The sequence below is a fragment of the Centropristis striata genome, chromosome 19 (assembly GCF_030273125.1).
Source record: "Centropristis striata isolate RG_2023a ecotype Rhode Island chromosome 19, C.striata_1.0, whole genome shotgun sequence".
NCBI lineage: Eukaryota > Metazoa > Chordata > Actinopteri > Perciformes > Serranidae > Centropristis > Centropristis striata.
In genome coordinates this window covers 25667231-25694470 of record NC_081535.1, presented here as the reverse complement: position 1 = coordinate 25694470, position 27240 = coordinate 25667231, and the positions used below count along the sequence as shown (strand labels likewise).

Below are 27240 nucleotides of genomic sequence, written 5' to 3'. Positions count from 1 at the left end.
CCACCAGAAAGGAGAGATAGAGAGAGAGAGATAGATACAGAGATAGATATAGAGGTTTAGAGATAGAGGAAGACAGATAGAGAGAGATATAGAGAGATATAGAGAGAGATATAGAGATAGATGGAGAGATATAGAGATGTATAGAGAGATATATACATCTATATATATATATATATATATATAGAGAGAGAGAGAGAGAGAGAGAGAGAGAGACATAGAGAGATATACAAAGAGATATAGATAGATAGATAGATAGATAGATAGATAGATAGATAGATAGATAGATAGATAGATAGTGTGTGCTGACCTTCAAGCAGGTGTAACACCTCATACATTTGCAATTCAGACCTTTAGAGCGCACACACACACACACACACACACACACACACACACACACACGCACAATGTTTGAAGCAGAACTGAACAAAATATTAAAGTTATTTATATCATTTCTTTCACACATTTTGGCCCTGAATTCATCATCATGGCTCATTTTGCGACTGATGAAAGAAGAGAGATGAAAGGAGCAGGAGGAGAGGACAGAGAGGTGAGAGAAATAAAACAGGAGTGACAGAGAAATATACCTCAGCTGTCCAACATGAGATTCTTAAGACGGACAAAAAGAAAGGATGAATGGAAACTAGTGGAGGGGAAAAAGCAAAGACAGATGAATGAAAGAGACAGACTGGGTTCAGGAGAAGGACAGGAAGAGACCACAGACTGATATCAGAGCAGTAGTCTGAGGTTTAACATCCTGATCCAGCTTTCAGATCAGATCCAGACCAGGATTTAACTAAAACCGCACTGCAGCGGGGGCAAGAGAGTACTGAGGAGACTGTAAAACAGAGAGAGAGAGAGATGGTGGTAACATACACACAAGTGTATGGTGGCCTTTGCTAGGAGCAGTTATCTTGATTAAAGAAATATACCATACAAGAGTTGTTATTTATTAAACGATTCCAACAACTTCCAGCCACTCTGAGGAATTTTAAAGAGAAATCTGCAGCTCTTAAGAGTGTTTAGCCCCTTAGCAAATTAGAGCATTCAGCAACTCAGGAGCCACAGGTTTTTTCTTCAGCCTAAAGGAGAGTGAATATTGGATGTTCTGTGGAATATGGTTTTATTTACATGTATTATGTGATTAACTGGCTGTGTTTGTATGTGGGAAGACAGTGAGGGATTATGTCACAAGCAACAAGGAGGATAACGAAAGAACAGACATTCAATATGAGATGTTAAGATCCATCGTTACAGCAGCATGAAACCACTCAGATAAAGTGTGTGTGTGTGTGTGTGTGTGTGTGTGTGTGTGTGTGTGTGTGTGTGTGTTCGTGTGTGTGTGTGTGTGTGTGCGTGTGCTTGCAATTTACCTGAGTGGATGATGTATTTGTATAAATGCACACTGGAGATAAATGCCTGAGTACAAGAACAAAACCAACTTATAATTGTGTGTGTGTGTGTGTGTGTGTGTGTGTGTGTGTGCGTGTGTGCGTGCGCAAGTGTGTGAAGAGTCACTCAAAGAATCAAGAGGCCTGCATCGTCCAGGGTAACAAGGTGGTATGCTGACAATCACACAAACACACACACACACACACACGAGCATACACCCACTGTGATTTCTCGTGGGAATGTCTGATTGGCCGCTGTGAGCCTGCTGGGATGCTCGGTTCCCGTGGCGATTGTAACCAAGCGATAACACCAACCATCTGACCCTCTTAATGTGTGTGTGTGTGTGTGTGTGTGTGTGTGTGTGTGTGGGTGTGTGGGTGTGGGTGTGTGTGTTACCATCTGTGCCGCTGGCTCAGGGGAGTAGCAACACATTGAACAGTGATTAAAGCAGAGACAAAGGAAAAGAAAGAAAGAAAGAGAGAAAGAAAGAAAGAAAGAAAGAAAGAAAGAAAGAAAGAAAGAAAGAAAGTGACAAAGTGCAGTTAAGATAAAGATGTACAGGTGACAGTCAGTCAGTTAGTTAGTTAGTTAGTTAGTTAGTTTATCAGTCAGTTAATTAGTTATTTACTCAGTCAGACAGTCAGTCAGGTAGTAAGGCAGTCGGTTAGTTAGTCTGTCAGTTCATCAGTTTGTCAGTCAGTCAGTTAGCTAATTAGTCAGTCAGTCAGTCAGTCAGGTAGTAAGGTAGTCAGTTAGTTAGTCCGTCAGTTCATCAGTTTGTCAGTCAGTCAGTTTGTTAATTAGTCAGTCAGTCAGTCAGTTAGATAGTTAGTCAGTTAATCAGTTTGTCTGTTACTTAGTCAGTCAGTTAATCGGTTAGTCAGTCAGTTAATCGGTAGGTCAGTTAGTTAGCCAGTCAGTTGCTCAGTTAGTTTTTCAATGTCTGTTCGCTAGTCACTTAGCTTTAGTGTTTAGTGTTTGCCAGGTAGAAATATAGAATATCAGTGATGTAGTTAGTTATTTGGTTGGTTGGTTAGCTATTTGGCTAACCAGCTGTCTAGCAGTATGTTAGTTAGTCGGTGAATAACCTTTTCAGTAATGAAGTTACACTGCGGGTTAGCTAGTCAACTTGAGAGTGTGTTTGTTAGCTAGTAGATAGCTAGTATATCAGTCACATAGTTAGCCTTTGGTTGGTTGGTTGGTTGGTTGGTTTGCTAGTTGGCTAAGTAGCCTTCTAGTATAGTGTTAGTTACTTAGCTAAGGAGTGTGTTCCTCATCTTTCAACAAGATATCCAAATGTAAAGACATTTACTTTACTTAGAGAGTAAAGTAAGTGTGCTTATTAGTGTGCATAGATCCCTAAAAACAAATCCCTAATAAGAAAACACTGGTGAATGCCAGAATCTTTGTTTAAACTGCATACATGGGTTACCAGAAGATATTTCTTCTTAGAACGGTTGGTGAATGTTTTTAGGCTGGGTAACTATATCAGGTATTCACCCTGCTGCTCACAGTTTCCCTTTTTTAACAGAACACTGTTTTCTATTGCTCAATCATTCATTCTCATCGACTCTTCTTTGTCACTTTTTCATGATGCTTTTAAAGTTCCCAAAAACACTTTGTGATGATGTTTCACAATAAAAGCATTGCAGAAAAAGGGAAGACATTCTGCCCCTCCACTGCTGGGGGGGCTTTTAATGTGAAGCAGATAGAGGAAGTGGTGATTTTGCATCGACAGCAAGAAGCAGCCTCAGGCAATTAAATTATTGGCTATGGATATTACTGAATGTGGATTATCCAGGTCCCACATAAACATGATCCTATAGACTCCAGGATGACAAGCACAATAATTTACAGCGTGAATACTGTACTCAACGTCTCCTGTCCTCTTTTCATTTTAATTTCATCCCCTCTCTCTCTCTCACACACACACACACACACACGCACACACGCACAAAGCCACTGGTCCATTTAGATGCAAAGTGATTCCATTGTGCTGACTCAGACGTTTTGCAGACTGGCTGAGCTGTTCATGTCTTCATATCTGTGTGTGTGTTTGTGTGTGTGTTTGTGTGTGTGTGTGTGTGTGTGTGTGTGTGTGCGTGTGTGTGTACGTGTGTGTGTACATCAGATGGTAGTAACTGCTGTCAGACCACATGACTAACTGAATTTTAAACCAGACACAAACACCAACACAGCACAACAAACAGTGACTTTGCCAAAAGCCGACAGCTCCTGCTGTTGTCTCAGCTGTGACTCAGTCTGACTGAAACATAAAGTGAACATCAAAACAGAGCACATCCTCCTCAGCCACTCCTGGCTCCACGGGAGAGCTCAGCTATTAACTCAGGTGGAACCATTTCTTGATATCATTCAAATAAAGACACATAGGCACATGACCACTTATCATGATTTTGGTGATTATGAATGCCTCCTTTACACTGTAAAAATATTTGTATTTTGTAATTTGTAATTTGTAAATTACAGTAAAACACTTTCAAATTGCATGAGAAATAGGGCGTAAAATAAAAAATTGCATATCACCATAATATAGGCCTACACTTTAATTACCGTAAATCAAGGAATAGTAGACTTTTAAAAAACATTTGAAAACCCACAGTTTTACTGTAAAAATATAAAAATGTTCATGTAAAATTAATGGAGAAATACCATATTGTCACAAGGACACAATTACCCTAAAAATAAAGGGACTACTCAGTCTAAATTACAGTTTTTGCTGATATATTTTGTGGGGTTTTTACGGTGAAGTTCTGACAACCACAGCTGCCGGTATTTTACCGAGAATTTAACAGATTTTTTTTTTTTACAGTGTAGACGTAAAATTTAATATCACCACAGTAGATGCTTTTAATTACTGTATATTAACTTTTAAACTGTAAACTGAAAATACACAGTTTCTTTCGTGTAAAATTAAAGGAGAAATACCACAATTTCACAAGGATTCAATAACCCTAAAAATGACGGGAATATTCAGTCAAAATGACAGTTTTTGATAATATTTACATTTAAATTTACAGTAGAAACCCCACTCACTGTATTTTTTACGGTGAAGTTCTGGCAACCACAGCTGCCAGTATTTTACCGCAAATATAACAGATTTGTTTTTTAACAGTGTAGCTTGTGATTAAGACTTTTGTAACTTGTGATGACCTCCTCATCTTGTAATAATGACTTGTATATCTTAACTATCATCTATCATTTTATTAATGCCATGGAATATATGAAAGAATTGTGCGAAGCCACTGTGAAATAAGCCACTGGTTTGTGGACTTTGGCAGACACAGTTAAGAAATGAGACGCTCAAACTGTAAAACCCAATTTTGCTTGTTTGTTATTATAATAAAATTTTCCTTTTCAACAAGATTTGTGCAAAAAGTAATTTTAAGCTAAAATATTGAGTCAAATAGCAAGATTCATTTGAGGTAACTCCTTTGCCTTTGTTGTCTTGACATAAAATTATTTCGCAGCATTGACACAATAAGAAATGAATGAAACAATAAGTTGGGTTTTACAGTGCAGTTTCTGTGTCTGTGTCAGGTGGATTTGGCCACGCCCCTTTGGGAGACTATTGAATCCAATGGGAGAAATGAAAGTGAGCACAGATCACTAGTGACGTGCCAGTGAAGCCTCATGAACCATTTTGATTATTTTCTGAGCCCACTAGATGGCGCTCTCTGTTCAACAAAGAGCTGAAAGCACACTCAATGACTATCACTTAAGCCTTTTACTCTAAACCAATAGCTCCATCTTGTGGGCTCATAAAATAATGACAATGGTTCATGAGGCTTCATTGGCACATCACTAACGGCTAGGCCTTTCACCCCAAAAGTTACCAGAAGTGAATATTGGTCCTATTTTTCATAGTCTTCTGAAGATTTTAACACAAAAATGGCATCTTTCAGACAAAAATAACCTTTTTTCGAGACCTGTCACTGTCTCAGCAACTCACTCTGGAGATCTGGCAGCTGAATCCAAAGTCACGTGAGACTGCTTCAAAACCATCTCTGAACGTCCAAGCTTACTAATATCCGACGTTTAGTTATGTGAATATCTAATGCGACAAAAAGAAAATATAGATTTATTATTCTTCACGTTGACAATATATTCAAACAAGAACAAAGCTTGTTATGCACCATCTTCCATATATCTAGTATCTTTCACTATGGTTTACTGAAAGAAATTAAGCAAACATTTTCTCATAGACTTCTATACATACGACTTCTTGCAACCAGATTAAAAGCACAAATTGATGACTATGACTTCAATATCTTGTCATTTTGATGTAACTTAACTTGTAGTTATCACTCAAGCTAATCATAAAGATGAAATCTGTATATTTACTTGTAATTATTACTTAATCAACTTGCAAATATGACTTCAATAACTCAAGTATGACTTATGTAACTTAACATGTATTGTGACCTCCGTAACTATTAATTACAGTGTGTCATATGTGACTCTATCATCCAATATTTCTCAAATCATCAGATCATAAATAATATTTATGAAAGCCTAAAATGCATAAAACATTTTATTGCTATTTTAAATGCATTACATGCACATAAATTAATTACTTTATGCAAAAAAAATGTGCAATTGGCTTTATTTATTTATTTTCAGTATTGACAGCTGCCGGGCTATTTATCATTTGAGGAAATATGCGTTTCAGCTTGAAGCCAGATTGTTCCCATAACTGTCTGATTGCTCATGTACATTGCAATTTATTCATTAATATTCAATAGGAACAGATTCCAAACGACTGTGTATAATAAAAAAACAGCTGTTTGTGCAGTTTCTTTTATCTCTGCCTTGATTAAACTGCTACACTTTGTCATTATAGCTGTCAGCTTGGATATTATAAATTGTCTCTGCTGTCAGAACACAAGGACTATCTGAATGTGCATCACATAACAGGTAATTCACCACTTGTACAGAATTATAGATGCATAATCAGCAGCGGCTAAATGTTTTTATGTGTATGGTGATGAACGGAAGATTGTTAACCCTCTGGGGTCTATGAGGGTGGCGTCCTGATCAGATCATGTGATGTTTAACCGAAAAAATAGGTCACATGGAGCGCTGCTATCACCTTCACCCCAAAATACAGACTTGGAACTTTCTCCTATTGTTTGTTTGACATTCCTAGGTCATGTAAAACCAAAGATATGATAGTTTTAATTTGATAGTACATACATATTTGAGCGTTGGTGTAGCTCTCTGTGTAATTTCGCACATAGTTTGTTTTGAAGAGTTGCAGCTAACAAGGAAAAAACCCTATAAATATACATGTTTTTATGGGACTTTTTTGTATATAGTTTCATTATATTAAAATGTTTACCTTTATACATGTTAATTTTTGCATCCTATGTTTACACTTTCAAGTTCCAAAACAGTTCATTGAGCATATTTGTGTTTTTTATTGTAGTAAATAGTATACATTTTCAACTAAGATTTCATGATTTTTGAGCTCAATATGTTGATCAAGTAGGTTAAAGTGAGAAAATAATTGTCAAAAGTATTCAAAAAGGGCCAAAATAGGCTCAGACCCCAGAGGGTTAAAACCCTCAAGCTCAACCTGGGTAAGCCTGAGCTACTTTACCTCCCAGAGAAGGGCTCTCCCACCACTGACCTCCACATCACTGTCCAGAACACAGTGGTTGTCTCCACCGCTAAAAACCTTGGCGTGACTCTCGACAACCAACTGTCCCTCAACGTCTTCCACCACAGGCTGGAGACCTACCTCTTCAACAATACCTTGGTCACCTAAAGTAGTGATTCCCAACAGGGGGGCCCAACCCCCCCAGGGGGGGCGCCAAAGATCCACGGGGGGTCGCAAAGCCCTCTTGATTTTAAGGGATATAATAAATCTAATGTGTTAGATATAGATGAGTCAGCATTTAATTCATTAGTGGGACAAAAACAACTAAATAAGGGCTACATTAAACATTTATTCATTTATTTAAATAGAAAAATCACTATAGAGAAGTTTAAAAATAAAGGTTATATCGCGAGAAGAAGGACATGTGTAACATCCCTCCTGCAGTATACACAGGTAACCTCACCTAGTGGTAACCTCACCTAGTGGTAACCTCACCTAGAGGTAACCTCACCTAGCAGTAACCTCACCTAGCAACAGAAACAAAGCTAATGGAAAAATGGCATCAGGGAGACGAAAATGCTGAATATCTCTAAAGTTTACAATGGTAAATATGTGGGTCCCTCAAGAAAAAGGTTGGGAACCACTGACCTAAACAACCTTTAAAAAAAAAATGCTCTTCTTCTTTTCTTCTATAAAGTAAAGCACTCCTGTAGCGATGACAGTTAGCTCTTAAAGTGATGTACTTACTTGATTCCTGTGGTCTAAGGCTAGTACCATCAGGTTTAATGCACTTATTGGATAAAATAAGTCACTTTGGACAAAAGCATCAGCTAAATGACATGTAATGTAATGTAATGAAACTCGCTGAGAATCGAACAGAAGTTTAGACCTGAGTAACCCAGTCTTTGTTCATAAACTGAATTTCACACAACAGAAAATTGCTGAGATTATAGTGCAACACAATATGGGAAAAGATCGGGAAAAAAAAGTATCGAGCTGACCACAGAATGTTGCAAATTGATGTGCGGATGTGATGTTACAGAAAATACAGCGAGGTCAGAGAGGAAATGAGCACAACAGGTGGAGACGGCAGGTTGTTTTTCTCAATGAGAACCAAGAGGAACACCACATGTATTAGCTGTGAGTGTGTGTGTGTGTGTGTGTGTGTGTGTGTGTGCGTGCGTGTGCGTGTGCGTGTGTTTGTGCCTACCTGGCTCTCGCAGCAGCAGCTGAGCCATCGCCTGCGAGCTGCCGGCTGAGTTTTCAGCTACACACTGATAAAATCCTTCATCCGACTTCACCAAACCCAAAATCTGCAGGTTGCTGCCGTCCTGAAGAACACACACACACACACACATATACAGCACGTCAGTGAGAGCTTTCAAATCTACACCAAGGTCTGGCTCAGCCCACTATGTGTGTTAGTAGATTATAGGATAACAGATTATATCCAGATTATTGGATTTCATGATGTCAGATGTCAACATAAATATTTTCATTTAGTATTTAATTCCATCACTCCATCGCTCCGGCCTGACTCACTGAATGTATAAGCCTGTCATCTATCTCAGATGGAATTCTGTGATTGGTTTAAAGAAATTCAAACAAGCTGGAGAGTTTATTATCACTCTTCCCAGAATGATAATGGGGGCAGCCAGACTGCATAAAATATGATTAAGTTACTTAATAAAAATGGGAAAATTGAATATAAAGGCACCTTACTGTAGTTATATAAACCCTCTGAATTAAAGTGCCCTTTTTTTTCTTTTACATTTTACTCACTGTGGCCTTGGATTTCACTGCAATATATAATATATATATATAAAAGTCTAAAAGTCCTGTACCATAAAAAATGAAAAACACTGAATTGATTTTGGACAATTCTTTGCTATTATTTAAAAACCAACTTTTTGTCTGTGTGCCAAATATAAAATACTGTTCACTCTTTCAAGAAGTGATATATTCTCTTCTAAGTTATGGTTTGTATAAACAGCTACTTGTTATTCTTCAAATGTATTTTATTCATAGCCTCTAAACATTTTGTATTCAGCTGTGTTGCCTTTCAAACATTTCAAACCATTGCACTTGCGTTATAATATCCAGCTAAACACTCTTTTAAGCTCACTACCAACTTCTGCAGCACAATAATTGTGCTCTATTCTGCTGTTGAATTTCTCTGATAAATTATTTTTAAAGTGTGATGAATATGAATAAAAATTGAGTCTCCATATGTTATACATATTTAACTTTTTGCATTTTTCAAACCTCTCCTGTCCTCTCCTCTCAGCTCTGTGTAAACAGATTTTGAGAGAATATTTGTCAGTTTGTCTGACAGCTTGGCCGTTTGTTATCCCAAACTTTTAAAATAAATAAAGTGATTTTAACAGAAATATCACAATTTAAAGCTTTGTTTTAGTTACTTTTGTAACCTGCGATCCGTTTAAGGACTGTTGGAAAGTTCAAACTCCTACAATAATGTTTGTTTTTACAATTTAATTCTACAACAGACTGTGTATTTCTGGCGATCTTTCAAAGAAAACATAAGAGTTCACAGGTTAATAAAACAGCAGAATACTTGTTGACTGTTTATTATCTGAGTGGCTTTGTATTTAGGCTCATGAACATTTTTAATGTAAGAACATTTTAGGATTTTTATAAAATAATTCAAAAATGGCAAAAGGATAAATGAAATAGAAGAAGATTACTTTATTAATCCCACAATGGGGAAATTCAACCTCTGCATTTAACCTATGCTTTTTACACACAAGTGAAAACACCATGCAAGGAGCATGTGCAGGAGGGTTAGGTGCCTTGCTCAAGGGCACTTCAGTCCTAGACCTGTCAGTACCGGGATTTGAACCGGCAACTCACCAGTTGCAAACCCTATTCCTAACCTCTAGGCCACAGACTGCCCACTTTTGTTCACATATTTCTAACTTGTTCACAGTTCTTCAGGTTTAATAAAGTACAGTTAGATCTTATATATAAAATAGTGATTCCCAATTGTCCTCTGTGTGACTCACCACTATCTGGAAGTAGTCGCTGGGGATGACTTCCTCTCCGTTCTTCATCCAGCGGACAGTCGGCGGTGGATTTCCTGTCACAGCACACTCCAGCTCGATGTCCGTGGACTCGTAGGCGTACGTGTTGGTCGGGTAGTTCAGGAACTGAGGAGGCACTGGAGAAATGCACAGAAGAACACGACACATGAACAACAGAGGAGTGTTTGAACCTGAAGAGGAACTGGACTGATAACTGAGCTGACACCCTGCTCAGTGCACCTTCACAACGTTGTTGTGCCAGATTTACATCCAAGGCCTCCTCCTGTGTAATCCTCAGAAAGCCTCTTGTTGACCCTCCCCTCTGAATAACTCACAGCATCTTCTCTCACTCCATGCTAAATCTGATCTTTTACCAGCAGTTTGGTTTGTAACAATATCCGGAATGTATATTTTATTCATTTTCTGTAATATTATAAGCCGTTTTTTACCACGGCGTATTAGGGCCAAGTATGAAAATAATATATATAAATATGGACCCAGGGGAGGGGTTAATATTTTGAGGAAGATTGTGGCAAATCTACGAGAAAAAATTGCAGATTTATGAGATTAAAAGTGACAAATCTAGGAAAGAAAGTTGCAGATTTATGAGATTAAAAGTGGCACATCTAGGGAAAAAAACTGCTGATTTGTGGGATTAATGTGGCAAATCTATGAGAAAAAAGTTGCAGATTTATTAAATTAAAAGTGGCAAATCTAGGAAAAAAAGTCAGATTTATGAGATCAAAAGTGCCAAATCTACAAGAAAAAGATGCAGATTTTTTAGATTAAAGTGGCAAATCTATGAGAAAAGTCAGATTTATTAGATTAAAAGTGGCAAATCTGTGAGTAAAAAGTTACAGATTTATTAGATTAAAAGTGGCAAATCTACAAGAAAATCTGCAGATTCATGAGATGAAAGTGGCAAATCTATGAGAAAAGAAATTGCAGATTTATGAGATTAAAAATTGCAAAGCTTGCAAGGTAACCAGCTCAGGAAACCACTGCTCCCAGCCAGAAAATAGTCCAGTCATTTCATCTAACTCTCAGTGAGAAAGCAATTTTTTGCATTTTAAAAAAAAAGGTTCCTTTGAACCTGGCAAAATGGCAAAATGGCAAAAAAATAAATATTTCTTAGCGAAGCAGCAGACTGTATTCAGTGTGAACAGTGACAGCAGTTTCAGCAGCTGATATATGAAGTGATTGGAGCAGCAGACAGCCTCAAACACTGGGCTGGAAGCTGATAGAGTGTCGACAGAACGTTGTAAAGAGGAAGGAAGGAGGGTGAGGCAGCGAGGTGCTGCCACGTTTCAGCCTGTTGTCACTGAGCGTCTCTGTGACAATGCGGCGGCAGCTCACAGAGCTCAGATGTGAGGCAGAAGCCATTTTGAGCCTCAACAGAGACGAGGACGAAGCCTGAAGGGCCTCGTGAAGCACCGAGCGCCGCAGTGACGCTGTCAGCGCTCCACGACGACAACAAACACACTCCCTGTCTGCAAACACACCCACAGACGTCCTGGAGCTGTCAACACACACACACACACACACAATACACACATACAATGGCACAGGGCCAAAAGCATGTGGACACCAGGACATTACAGCCATGTGATCGATGAGTGTATCTGAAGATGAAGGGACAGAAGGAGGGGAGGAGGAAGGAAGAAAGGAGGGAAAGAAGAGACAAGGAAGAATAGGCAAAAAGGAAAGAGAAAGGAGAAAAGAAATGAGGAAGGAGAAATTGGAAAAACAAAGGAGGGAAGGACGGAAGACAGGAAGGAAGGAAGACAGGAAGAAAGGAAGGAAGAAAGGAAGAAAGAAAGAAAGAAAGAAAGAAGCAAAAAATAAATAAAGTGATAAAGTGATAAAAGAAATGAGGAAGGAAGGATGGAAGGAAGGAAGGAAGCGAGGAAGGATGAAGGAAGAAAAGAAGGAAGGAACAAAGGAATGAATGAACAAACTAACAAACGAAGGAAGGACGGAAAGAAGGAAGAAAGGAAGGAGGGAAAGTAGGAGGAGGGAAGGTGGGAAGGAGGGAAGGAAGGAAGGAACAAAGGAACAAAGAAAGGAACAAAGGAACATAGGATGAAGGAAGGAACAAAAAAATCAAGAAAAAGCTAGAAAAGAAATGATGGAGAAAGTGGAAAAGAGAAGGAAGACAGAGAGAAGACAGAAATGGAGACAGACTCGTACAAGGGGAAAGACAGGGAAAACAAGATGAAAAATTATAAAAGACAAAGTGAAAGACATCAGAAAGAAAAAGGAGAGGAAGAAGACGGAGAAAAAGAAGAGAAGGAAGATGGAGAGATACGAGAAAATAAATGAAAGGATAGAGAAAACAGGCAGAGAAAAAGTGGAGGAGATTAAGCAACAAAAATGGAGAGCATATCGGAAAATAGATGGATGAACAAATGAAAAGGAATGGAAAGTGAGAGAGAGAAGAGGGGTGAAAAGTTAGTGGAGGAGGTGAGTTGCGTATGTGAGCCTCTCATCGATACATCATTATCTGCTGGTGTAACTTTATCACTGCAGTAATGCTCTAATTAAGAGCTAACGATTTCCATTAAACTCTGAGCTGCTGCAGCTTCACCACAGTGATACACAAACAACAGCGGCTACTACACGTGTCCAGGAATTAGTCTGAGACACTGAACACCACAGGACAACACAGAGAACAGATCTGACGAGTGTACCGCTTAACTCGCCGCCTCAAACGACCAACAAACCAATGGGTGACATCACGGTAACTACGTCCATTATTTATACAGTCTATGGTCTCACTCTTCCATTCTCTGTTACTACAGCATGAAAAATCCCCCCAAAAGAGGAAAAATCAAATAACCAACCTAAGCTGTTTAAAGCGGGCTTCATTCTAGAGGCCTTACATTTTTAATGTGGTTTAGAAATTCTGGTGGTTTTGTATAGCAGTCATTTAGTGTGGTGCTGTGTTCCAATACCCATACTTCCCGTACTTACTATACTTAGTTTGAGTACGCAGGGTGTTCCGATTCCGATCGCGGTGAAAAGAAGTGTACCTAAAGGACCCGGATGTTGCCCTCATAACGGTCAAAATGCTGAGTGTGGAACGATGTACACTATACGCACTCAACGGCCGCCATCTTGTCTACGTAGCGGAAGAGGCGGAGCCAGGCAGAGCCGCTCAGCTCGAAAAAAATGTTTATAATGGCGGCCGATGACGCCGGCGCATTCTCCACATTTGCTGCGTTAATGGAGCCATATTGCCGGATTTTAGAAGTAAAGATTAAACAACACAAAGGATCCTTTTTTCGCCGTTCAAAGCCGGAAGTTTTTTGCGGGTGACGAGCCGCGGCGGCTGTCGCAAGCGTCATTTCTGGTAAGTGCACCACGGAGTATTAGATTTGGAACAACACTCACCTGCTGAAATCTGCGTACTTAGTAAGTGCGGAAAGTGTACTGCGTTTAAGTGTACTCATGGAAGTATGGGTATTGGAACACAGCACTGGTAATCTGTGTCTCTAGTTGATGACATCATCAGTAAGTGTCTAGGCAGTTCTCCATGTCAGAGCAGAGGGAAAGTTCATGCCTTTTTCATCGGACATCATCGTCGGTATGTGAAAGCAACCCTTTAGTTTCTCATTTATTGATGTTTATGCATATTTTTACGGATTTTTCATATTTAACGGATAAATGTACAGATAGTAAATTCATGTCAACCACATGTTCTGGCTAGCTAGCTTTAAGTGAATAAAATGTGCATACAGACACATTGTATGTAGCAATATACTTACCAATAGCCTGTCTTTTGTTTTAGATACGTTTTGTAGTAACTTTGAATACAGTTATATCACATTTATAGATTTAAATGTACATTTAGGTCATATTTGTATATCTTGTGTAATATTTTGTATGACATGTGATATGTTTAATCTCACACACAATGAAAATCTGAACAGTTTTTTACTGTATGTTTTTCTTTCTGTCAGTTTTACCCTACTGCCAGTTGCTGCACACCGCAAAAAAAGAAAAGTCGGGTGAACTCAAAATTTCAAGGCAACAAACTTACATAAAATTTTAAGTTGGACACTTAAACTAAATATTTTAAGTTATGTTTTTGAGTTTGTTCAACTCTGAATTTCTCTGGCACGATTGTAAAGCCGCTATGAAATGTCAGCTAATGTTGTGACCACGATTTTGAGTTAGCATTGATACGCTAATGGCTACTCTTGTAGCTGTAACAAGCAGCGTGGCTAGCATCAGTTAGCTGCTAGCTTTCGCTAATGACCGAATTTCACAACAAAGAAATAAGAGTTAGCAGAACTATTGTCCCTTGTTGTGAACCCCAACTTAAAGATATAAGTAACAACAACTCAAAAACTTGTTTTTGAGCAGACAACTGGCTTCCTTTGTTGTGCTAACTTACATTATTGCCCTAAATGTCATTAATTTATATTTCCAAGTTTTACCAAGTTAAATCACTGTTTTAGGCCAAAAAATACAAGTTGGCTTTTTTGCAGTGCATTAAAGAAGTCAACTTAAGGCCTCTTTGTCCGTGTAGTCATTGGGGATGGAGTTTATCTACCTGTCAATTCACACAAGGCGTGTGAAGAGGACAGGACAAAAGTTGTATGTTGAGTGTCTCTTTGCCTCCTCAGTCAAAATACATTTCACAAGATTTTTTATTCCTCAGGACTATTTGATTATTGTGTAACTGTGGCACTTAGTCACACACAAGCTCATAATCTGTTTCCCTAACACGTTATTATTCGAGTCCTAAATAATCTCCTCTGTTTTCATGGGTGTCACAACTGTTTTGCTTGACGTGACCTTTCCTGTCTGTAAAGTTTCCTCAAAAGTCAGAGAAAGGTGAAAAGGAGCAGCTGTGTCTTTCTTCCTTTTTCAACACTCTCCCTCTTTACTATGGACGGCGACCAATCTGCAGCCCATTACCCAGCAGCCTGTGTTGTGTTTGGGGAATTCCCCGAGAGTCCGCTGATTGTTTGGATGTCTTTTTCTGCAGAGCTGCGAGTTAAACACTGATTACCTGGTCATCTGAGGAGACGTGTTAACAAAAGCCTGTTTTCAAGCCACTCTTTGTGATGGGCAGGACAACAGGCAGGATGCTGTGTTAATACAACTCTACACTTCCTACTGGAAACAGCTGAGAGCAGCTATTCGTATGGTAATGAGACACTATCAACAACCAGCTGACCTCCACCAGACACAAGACGAGTCAGAGCGTCTGGATACACACTCACACCTGGATTATCTGGGTTTTATAATACAAAAGTTAATGCAATCTGATAAAAACAAAGACAATTTAAGGAAATAATGTGCTGTTGGGACTTTCAGTCTCTCTCCCTCTCTCTCTACACACACACACACACACACACACACACGGTATCAGTGATGCTCCCTCTCTATAGCTGCACCATAATAACTTCCACTCAGCATTCAAATGGAAATCAGCTCCATCGTTCATTTCAGTGAACATCTGCTGTGTGTGTGATGATAGAACCAAGTGAAGGACATTCACACTCCCACACACACACACACACACACAGCTACAGCTTTACCCACATGCACGCACACATGCAGAGAGAGTCTCAGTTAAAGTCTCTTTGTGTGAACAGAAACTCGTTAGCAGCCTCTTTATATCTGCACTTAACCACCAATTATCTGTCATTAAGTGCATCCATGGAGACTCACTACACACACACACACCTTATCATTCACTGTGTGGACATGGTGTCTGAAATAGTTAAGGGGATGTAAAGCCCCAATCACTCAAGAGTGAAGGGCTAACATTTCTGTTAGCAGCTCCGGACGCCCAAAGCACACCAGTTCTGTAGTGGTCGGCTGTTAGAAAGATATTTGTATTGCTAACATTTCATTTATATAATATGTGGACCATGCAGGGGTGGAAGAAGTATCTAGATCCCTTATTAAAGTAAAAGTACTAATACCACACTGTGAAATTAATCCACTACAAGTAAAAGTCCTGCATTCAAAACCAAGATTATTATAGTTAACAAAAAATAGAATTGAAAATATTTTCAATAACTGAAATAAAAATAAAAACGAGAGTTTTTTAAAAAACGATAACTAACTGAAACTGTATTGTGAGGTTACAAAACTAACTAAAACTAACTAAATATATAGTGAAAATGTCCTTTGTTTTAATCTTTGTCAACTTTTTTCATGAGTAAACCTTTTTGGTTGATATGAAATCTATTTCATCTATCTGGTTTTATTACTTAATAAACTTATTGGGGCTGAGATGGATCAGACAAAGGAAATAAAGGAAACATTTACTGTGACTTTTTTAAATCTGGCGCCCAACAAATACCCCATTACAAAAAACTAAAACTAACAATAAAACTAATAAAAACTCAAATAAAACTGAGCATTTTCCAAAAAACTAAAAGCTAATTAAAACTTACTGAATTTGAAAACAAAAAATCTCAACGAAATGAAAACTAAAACTAATGAAAAAATCCAAAACTATCATAACCTTGTTCAAAACTTACTGAAGTAAAAGTACAAAAGTATCAGCATCAAATGTACTCATTATGCAGAATGGACCCACTCAGATTGTTAAATAGTTAATATATTATTAGATTATTATTATTGATTCTTTTATGTAAGCAGTGTTTTACTGTTGCCAACATAGGGCTCATTTTAATTACTTTATATATTGTTATGTGCTTTAATTTATAAAAAAAAAAAAAGTCTCATCACTTTAAATGTATTTTGTATGTTAAATCTTGACCTGAAAAGTAACTAAAGCTGTCAGCTAAATGTAGTGGAGTAAGAAGACAATATTTGCCTCTAAATGTAGAGGAGTAGAAGTAAAAAGTTACATAGAATAGAAATACTCAAGTAAAGTACAAGTACCTCAAAACTATACTTAAGTGCACTACTTGAGGAAATGTATGTATGTATATATATATATATAAAATCATAAGACTCGTGTTTTTAATTAAACCTCATAACAGTATATTAGGCAGTTCAATGTACCTTTCTTTACAAAACTGAAACGCTGCTTACATAAATGCATCAATATAAATAATGCAGTAATATATTTGGAATATATAAATCAATCTGAGTGGTAAAAATGAGTACTTTTGCTTTCGATACTTACTGAGTACATTTTCTGATACTTTTGTACTTTATCTTCAGTAAGTTTTGAATGCAGGCCTTTTACTGTAGTGGAGTAATGTCACAGTGTGGTATTAGTACTTTTACTTAAGTAAAGGATCAGAATACTTCTTCCACCTTTGGTTGTAACTGTCCAAGGCAAGCTTATTTTAAATACCTAATCAATGAAGTGGAGTGGAGTCAAACATGTAACATCTCTATATTAAAGTAGAATGGGACATATATTGAATGTGAAGCTGTATGTTACTCTCCACCACCACATGTAGTAGACTGCCTTAACTGTTTGGCTTGTTTGCCAATCAACTGGCTGAAAAGGCTTTTTGTGTTGTTTTTCCTGCAGCTGAGAGAACTCTATTTGTGCTCGTCAGTGAAAAAGTCCTCTGGAAACAATTTCTGTATCACACTGAGGCACTCTGCCGCTTCGTGTTTCAGCAGAGTCGAAAACTCCTCATTACAGGACTCAAACTGTTCACACTGCTGCTCTTTCTCTCTCTGCACTTTTTTTGTTATATCTATTTCCAACAGAAGTACTGAGCGAGCACAAAACAAATGCGAACAGTAATAAATCTTTAAATTAAGATGTGGAAGTAGAAGCAGGGGAGGATCTGTGAGTGGGACAGGTTTATAGAACAACAAGGGAGAAACTAATGGTGTCCCCGAGATAGATAAAACACCAGTGTGTTGTTTGTTTGGTCCTACATGGGTAATTATGAAAATACACTGAATGTGAAATTAGCGCTTAGGGTGAAAGGGAAAAACAAGCCTTTATGATAATTCATTCTAAGATCTAACATGCTCACTTACTGTTCCTCTGACCCACACTGAAAAGGAAAATAACTAAGCCTAACCTTCATTTCTGAACAAAATTGAGGTAAAATAATTTTTCATCACAAAGAGAGAGAAAGAGAGAGAAATGGCTACAGGATCAGTGACCACTTAAAGACTAGAATGCCTTTTTTAAATGTGCTGTTTTTTATAAGTAGATTAAGTTTTATTTGGTAAGAACAGTGGTGGATGTAACTGTAAGTGGTGGAAGTACATTTTTGAGGTACTTGTACTTTACTTGAGTATTTCCATTTTATGCAACTTCATACTTCTACTCCACTACATTTAGCTGACAGCTTTAGTGACTTTTTTCAGGTCATATTTAATATAAAAAACATGATGAATTTAAAGTTTTTTGGGTTTTTTTAATCGCAATATATATATATATATATATATATATATATACATACATGTATATATATACATATATATGTACATATACATATATATACACACACACATATATATATATATATATATATATATACATAATATATAAAGTTAACTATATAAAGTTAACTTTTATCCAACTAGTCTTATCTGTTTTGATCTCTTCTGTTCACCATTAACATGTTTAGTTCAGCTTTGAAAGTTAAATTTAAACGGTTTATTTTAATACATAGGCCTATAACTGGTTGTTAATTCATCTAGCCACTTTTCCCTTAATGTGATTGGCTGTTGGGGCGGGAGCTCAAGCAGGAACAGATTGATGAGTGACAGCAGCTCTGACAGAAATAACTGAGACAGAAGGCGAGGAGTGTCAACTGCTAGAGATGTAAATCAGTCGAGGCCCTACGATACGATTTTATCAAACATGTATGACGACAACAACTGCAGCATTATATCAAACTTTCAAAAACTTTAAGCTTCGCTGTTCTAAATTCTTTTGAATGAAACATAAAAAAAGCCAAACTTTACAGCGTTATTTCGACAACTTCCCAAAACGACTCCCGATTTCATTCCCCACTCCTGGGTTCCTCCCTCAAAATTGGCCATGTTATTGGCAAAAATAACATTCCTTGAAGGACATGTTTCTGGATTACAAAGCCATTCACATGTGAGAGAACTAGTGATGTACCAACCAGTGAAGCCTCATGAACCATTTTCATTATTTTCTGAGACCACTAGATGGCGCTCTCTGTTCTACAAAGAGCTGAAAGCACACTCTATTACTATTACTTAAGCCTTTTACTCTAAACCAATAGCACCATCTAGTGGACTCATACAATAATGACAATGGTTCATGAGGCTTCATTGGTACATCACTAGAGAGAACTCAACTCAAATAGTTTAAGGTAAGCCCAACACTATCCCACATCCCCACATTTTGTTCTAAGAGCAGTCTAATGTACCCTTTGAAAAAAATCGTCAAAATATAAATTTCCCCTGATATTGAAATACATTTGAACTTGTGATGAGGTTAGTCTAAAAGCTACAATCACATTGTTTTACAGCTAATAAGTGTCAGATAGAGGTCTTCTGCAGGCAATTAATATGTATTCAGTCTTAAATAAAACCCCTCTAGTAAAGTGGGTTCAAATTTATTCTCATTTCTATTACTCAAGGACCCTAGAGCCCCATGAAGGTCCTAGAATCCTTATTTTTTAAGGTCTCAAGGTTGGCAAATAAAACTCCTGCAGTCAAAACTTACTGAAGTAAAAGTACAAAAGTATCAGCATCAAAATGTGCTTAAAGTATCAAAAGTAAAAGTACTCGTTATGCTGATTGGCCCCACTCAGATTGTCAAATATACTATTAGATTATTATTATTATTGATGCAATTATGAAAGCAGTGGTTTAATTTCTCAAGCCAGGGCTCATTTAACCACTGAATAAACTAAACACACATGGTGCCTATAGATTCCTTAAATCTTCTAGTTTCATATAAAACCAGTTTCTCCAGTATATTCTTAAATATCGATACTTGGCGGCCATGAATATTGCCACACAAAATATGAATATAAGAATGTTTTTTTTTTTATTATTATTATTGGAAATAGTAAAATATGAGGAGGCACACACACATCCCTACTTTCTCTTCAGATGCTGATTAACAAAAACCTGAACCAAAAAACCCAACATAATCCATAAACAATACACTATTCAGACACTAAATATTTTTATTCCATATAGACATGACAACATTTTAACTACAAATTGACCATGGGTAAAAGTCAGGATGTGTGTGAAAGGGTTATTTAATAACTTTAGGTCAATAATGTGCGGAGTATATGAACATTTTTTTAGTTAACCACGTCAATATTGCCTAAATATGTGTTTTGAATTTTTTGGTGTGTTTTTGTTTCGGTCTTTTATTTTGAAAGAGCATGCAGCAGCAGAACCTGCTCAAAATACAAAATAAGAGGAAGAAAGAAAGAAAAACACAGTTTAGTGTGTGTGTGTGTGTGTGTGTGTGTGTGTGTGTGCGTGCGTGTGTGTGTTTGTGTCTGTGGTAAATACTGATGTATTAGCTGATATGGTTGTTTAGTCTTTTTAGTCTTTAGTCTGGCTAAATAAAAAAATAAATTTGAACTAATCAGACCTTGCTGACATGACGAGGATAAAGCCTGGTGGCTGGGGAAAAAATAACTGTCTTCATCACCACTCCATACACCATGTAGTCAGTAATTGATACATTATAAAACAGTCCACCAAAAATAGATTTGAAGGGTTGAAGTGCTTCACACTCTCTTTAGCTGTCTCTATTGAGGCTGTTATTTTCTCTGCTGTCATTTGGATTTGCACCACTAATAAAAACTTCTCTGACTGATTGTTCTCTGCAGTCTGGACAAGTAAAACGAAGGACAGCTTGTGTTTTGGGTGTTTCTTCCTCAGCTGCAGCTCACAGCAGGAAGACAGACGTCCAGCTGGTTGCAGTAGCAGCACTTTATTGGACAGCAGTGGTCGTCACTGCAGAATGCCATAGTGGATCTTTTTAACGTGTAATTAACTCGGCATGACCCTCGCTGTTCGACAGCCACGACCCAAATCCTGTCAGATCAGTAGAGTTGTGTTCCCGCTGAGAGACGCAGCTGGGCCGAGACACCCCGATGACGACCTCACCTGTCCGTCCCAGCTGGAGCTGTCGGCCCGGACGAACAGGTAATGGCTGCCGACAAGACAAACAGGCAGGAAAGGGGGACACTGACAGACTGTGACATTATAGAGAGGACGAAACCAACACGGGCTGAGAGAGAGCAGAGCGAGGTCAGAGGTCAAACAACTGCTGAATGTGGATACAAACTGCAGCCTGGAGGAAACAGAAACCACTGCAGTGTAAAATCACAACAGATTGTGCCTAAACCGATAACCTTCAGTAGCCAACTTAGTGCCTTTGTTGCTATATTTAGAGACTATTCAGACCCCTCTAGCAACTATTTTTTCAAAAAGGCGACTACCGACAAATCTAGCGACTTTTTCTGGTGTTATTGGAGACTTTTGGAGACTCGAACTCACTGTACTTAATGAGCCGCGGGTTAAGAAGAGTAAGAACGAGTCGAAGCAGCACAGTCTTCCTGCAGCAGTCTCTCCGAGCTGCAGAGCCGGAGAGGATTTTAACCCCTTAGCATCCAGTCTGCAAATTGCTAATAGGCTAACAGTCAGCTCTGTAGCAGTACAGTGTGTATGTGCTGCTGCTGCAGGAGGTGTTCACTTAGTGATCTCTCTTTGTTTACAACAAGCACTGAACACTTAATTCAGGATCACTATGTTTATGACCAGTGGACGCTATGCATAATTAGCCATGCTGCTTTGTTTATGGTCAGCTGCGGACGCTGAGCAAAGTTAGCGACGGCGGCCACAGTTGCGTGTACCGTCGCGACCATCGAAAACCATACATCCGGAGTCTAGTAAATCCTTGGGGGCCTTTTTGACTCTTAGACTCGTTCTTACCCTGGAGGAAACAGAAATCACTGCAGTGTAAAATCACAACAACAGATTGTGCCTAAACCGATAACCTTCAGTTCTAACTCACCTCCAACCAGCAGTGAGTGCGATTTTACATAATATCAATTCCCAGACAAAAAGAACACACAGATGGCAGGATTAAGAGCAGCAAACACAAATGAAATTGACAGCGAGAGAGAATGGGAGCCTCTCAAGATTCCTCCCAAACATCCAGAAACAATCTTCAGCACCAAGAGAGACAACAACAGATGGTAAGAATGAACAGATGTCTGTAACTGATCACCTCAACACTTTTCATTTTCATGTGTTCTTTTCGAGGACGAGCTGGAGAAGACGTTCCTCCACAAGGTCACACACGGTGAGTGATATTTGATAATGACTCTAAGCTCAAACGGTGCATGATGGGTAGTAAACACAGAGCGGGTTGCTCCTGTCAGGGTCAGGTCGTGCTTCAAAGTCACGTTAAGTCCTTTTTTTCCCCGGCTATGACTTGATTGAGTTCAAATCCTGGATTATAAAGCTTAAGAGACAAAGGATCGGTCAAGATGATTTGATTTGTCTACAGGGGCGACATTAAAAACCTGCGATCAGGCAGACAGAAATGAACAGCAGCAGCATGCTCGGCAGATTAAGCAGTCTGAACATACGTGACCGAAGAGCCGGCGACACTTTAATCTGTAACATGTGGACAGTTGCTAAAGACACGCTGATTAACGGAGGGAGGTGGGTACTGAGTACTGAGAAAGAAAGACAGATCCAGAGGGAAAACTGGATGGAGAAATGAAGACCACTGCATTAATCTGCTGCCCTATAAAGATCCTCATTAGGGCACCTGATGTTATGGGATTCATGGTGGAACACATTTGGGGAATCACAAGGAAAATTAATCAAGGAGTATATACAGTCAGTGTAGCCAACTTAGTGACTTTGTTGTTATATATACAGACTATTCAGACCCCTTAGCGACTATTTTTTTCAGAAAAGCGACTAGCGACAAATCTAGTGTCTTTTTCTGGTGTTATTGGAGACTTTTGGAGACTCGTTCTTACTCTACTTAACGAGCCGCGGGTTAAGAAGAGTAAGAACGAGTCGAAGCAGCACAGTCCTCCTTCAGCAGTCTCTCCCAGCTGCAGAGCCGGAGGGGATGTTAACCCCTTAGCGTCCAGTCTGCAAATTGCTAATAGCCTAACAGTTAGCTCTGTAGCAGTACAGTATGTATGTGCTGCTGCTGCAGGAAGTGTTCACTTAGTGATTTCTGTTTGTTTACGACAAGCACCGAACACTTGATTCAGGATCATTATATTTATGATCAGCGGAGACGCTGTGCATAATTAGCCATGCTGCTTTGTTTATGATCAGCTGCTCACGCTGTGCACAGTTAGCGACGGCGGCCACAGTTGCGTGTCCGGTCGCGACGAACGAAAACCATACATCAACTCCAGAGTCTAGTAAATCCCTGGGGGCCTTTTTGACTCTTAGACTCGTTCTTACTCTTCACACCAAGCAGCGGTCCTAAAGCACTCATAAGCGGCCCAGTCCTCCCGCAGCAGTCTCTCCCAGCTGCAGTCAGAGCAGGAGATGTTAACCCCTCAGCATCCAGTCTGCAAATGAATCGCACATGTGCAAAGTCGCCACTGGCTGGTTTACAGTCTCTTTTGGGTGCATTTGCAGTTCCAAACATATTTAGGGTGTTTTTTTACTCACTTTTTGTTTTTCCCACAATGTTATTCCTCTCTCCTACAGCTTACATTACAATTACATGCACATGGTCAATTATGCAAATTAGGCGATGATGTCATTTAGCGACTTTTAGGACAGCCAATAGCTACTTTCCTTACTGAGGAATTGGCAACACAGCAGAATACATTAGTTCAAGCTAGTGGTGGTGATGGTAGTTCTTTTCAGTAGTGATGTGCCAACGAAGCCTCATGAACCATTTTCATTATTTTCTGAGCCCACTAGATGGTGCTATTGGTTCAAAGAAAAAGTCTGAAGCTATGGTGATTGATTGTGCTTTCAGCTCTTTGTTGAACAGAGAGCACCATCTATTGGGCTCAGAAAACAATGAAAATGGTTCATGAAGCTTCACTGGCAATCGCTACTTTTCAGTGTACTGAATCACTAGAATCCATCATTGAAACGTACAAAAAGATTTGTTCAGCGAATCATTCAGTGTTTAACCGGAGCTATGACTCACTGAGCTGTCAAGACATAAGAGTTCACACAAGGTTTTTAAAGCATCAGATCATGAGTTAAAATAAACCTGTGCAACATCAGGCGAGCATTGTTTTACAGTGCACATCAAAGCTTATGTCTACATTTGTTTACTTTTTGGTAAATCTGCCAATCTGTCATTCCACACTAATTAATTAGAAAAAACTTATTTCTAAATATTATGATCATGAGCCAATATCTGAAGTTATGATATAAATATTACTGCACCGAACCAGATTCTGTTATAATCAGAATCATGTATTTGTCTAACATTTCTGGTTTACATGTTCTCCGTCAGTGTTATATGCCTCTGCTTTATCTCCTGTGTCATCAGGCTCCCTGTCACACTCACACAGAGACAGACTGAAATATGAAACAAATATGGCAGGTTAAATCAAGGCCAATGTGATATCAAACAGATCCAACTGTGACTCAGTTCCTCCCCAAAGGCACCAACAACTTGATTAAATGCCTGTCTAAAAATCACTTTTTATAACTTGAGCGGAGAAATAGCAGAGGGAGGAAAGAACGAAAAAAAAAGAAAGGATGAAGAAATTCTGGATGCTAAAGTTAACTGTTTAACCAGCATTTGTGTGTTCTTTTTCTGTTTCTACAGCTGTTCAATGAAATCGTGTAAGTCGGACAGCTTTAGAGTTGTTGGAAGGAACAAAAGGGACTTTTGTTTGAGCTAGCAGTTTCCTCTGCTTATTCTTTGTGCTTAGCTAAGCTCAACACACCCTGGACTCACTACATCCTCTCTCTCTACTAAATGCACAAAGATGGATCTAATGAAAGTGAATTTTAAGGGCTGGTACATTATTAATATCATTATTTAACTCCCCAGGAGTTCTCCTTATGTATTCAAATGCAAACATTCACAGCCATTCCATTAGCGAGCAAGGTGTACCTAATAAAGTGGTCTTACGCAGCTGTAGCCCACCTGTTTTTGGGCTCAGTTGGTAGAGCGTTGATCGGTTACCCACTGAGCCGAAGGTCAGGTGGTTCGATCCCTGACCATGGCAGCCAAAATATCCTTGGACTCGAAATAGTCCGTAGAAGTGAATGAGAGCGAAATTAATGAATGAATGAAATTAAGTATTGTATTCTAAAAAACGTAATACTTTTGGAATAGTCCATATGGTGTTGCTGTCAAAGTCTCATATTTCCATGCCAAAAGCACATTTCTGCCTGGCTGTGTGTCTCCTGTGTGTCTCCTCCCATTGCATTGTGGTAGATGAAGTGCACACAAATGGTTGTACTTATTTAAAGCTGTTGTGTGAATGTGTACCTCATATGATTCCAGAGAAAATAAAGCAAAAACATACTAGAAGTGCACTAGTAGAGCACAAACCTCCACCAAGGCCACCACCTAAATTACACTGTTACCAATGTGATAAGAATCCACTAACAGAGCACTACCTTTTATCCTCTATTTAATATTACACTTTTTATTTAACACTGTGTTCTTAAGTGATATTTATCCCTCTTCTCCCCTCCAACTCTCCATGATACTTCAAATTAAACTGAGGTTATTTGTGTTCAGCTTCCACATGGTTATCCGATGCGGAGCCACAGAGAAACAGTTTTGGCAGTTTGTTCATTCTGATTGGTTAAATACGTCCCGATTTTGGCTGGACTGGTGGACATATTGACGGACTTAAATCCTCCCTCTGTATTAGTGAAGACTTCCCCCTCTCTACAGGAGCTCCGTGACCCTCTACCCGCCCCTCCTCTCTCTCTTTCATGTCTTTCAATCGTCTTTTTGGGCGAGTGGAAGCAGGCCGGCCGGTGGCTCAGCGGGGGAGTTTGGCAGCTCGTTAAATGTTTTCTAAAACACCCACAGTAATTCACAGAGCCTGTAATTAATCAGGAGAGGAGCCCCGCAGGCCACAATCAGGAGTGTGTGTGTGTGTGTGTGTGTGTTGTGCGTTCGTTTGTGTGTGTGTGTGTTGTCTTTCCTAGAGAGGGACTTCATGATTCCACGATGAAGTGAGACAATCACAGCAGACTAACAGCGACTTAACCAATCTGTGTGTGACTGCTGTGAATTAGTCTGAGTGTGTGTGTGTGTGCGTTTAGTGTTTGAGTTGTGTGTCTGATCAACTGCTGTGAAATTGTAGCTGCATTAGCAGTGTTTCAATTAACACCAAACCACTCTTACTTTAAATACCAATGTGTACAGCTTCAGTAAAGAAGTGGCTGCACCACAGCATGGACTCCCTGGTATCAGACTTGCAAGTTAAAGACTCTGAAGTCATACACTATCATAAAATAGGCTGGTGAAAGTTAACCTAATGATATTATCATCTTGCAGCTCTTTTGAACAAATATAAGCAATAAAACTGGTGCATGTAATGCTTAAGAGGAACACTGGAAAGCCGGAGAAAGAAGATCAGAGAAAACCCACACAGTGTCAGATTCATATTCAAAAATAAATGGATTAGACTTGGATAAAATGCTCAGTTTGCAAGGGGCCAAAAAACTTTCTCAGAACATTTCTTTAAAACATTTTCATAATAAATATATCATCACTAGGACACAAACACTGCATTAACACCTTAACAGTGCATCGTAACAACACTGGAGTATGATTATAAACATCACTTACTATTAACATTTAGTGACAACATTATGACACACTTGGGACAATGCACTTATGTCAACACTATAGTGGTAACACTATACCAACACTATAATAGCCTAACAACACCTTAACATCCTAATGGCAACACAACTTCAACCTTACAACATTGTAACAATACCTTAACAACAGTGTTAACCCTATACCATTGCTTAGATCCCTTAAAAAACACTGTCGCAACAACAACGTAAAAACACAACACTACACTGTGTAACCCCACTTTATGACACTAAATAACCCTTAAAACAACACTGATAGTATAATAGTATAATTCCCTCACAAAACTATTACTAAACTGCCCTAAGAACACTATAACAAAACTGTATTGCCCTAAAAAACTATGACACCCTTTGGCAACACTGTAAAACCATCAAAACATTGTAACATAATAACACAAACATGAGCAATCCTAGTTTTAAATGCTAGATTCTTCAGAAAAAGGGTCATATGCTCCCCGGTATCTATTG

General features: G+C 38.7%; 1 protein-coding gene across 1 annotated transcript in view; it reads right to left on the bottom strand.

Moving 5' to 3' along the window:
• Positions 1-27240, bottom strand: part of dcc (DCC netrin 1 receptor) — a 224228-nt gene that overhangs the window by 146289 nt on the left and 50699 nt on the right. Inside the window, exons 6-7 of the mRNA XM_059358662.1 lie at positions 10033-10187; positions 8220-8340 (exon numbers count right to left, since the gene is read on the bottom strand). Of these exons, the coding sequence (XP_059214645.1) occupies positions 8220-8340; positions 10033-10187 (276 nt within the window). The remainder of the gene's footprint in view (positions 1-8219; positions 8341-10032; positions 10188-27240) is intronic.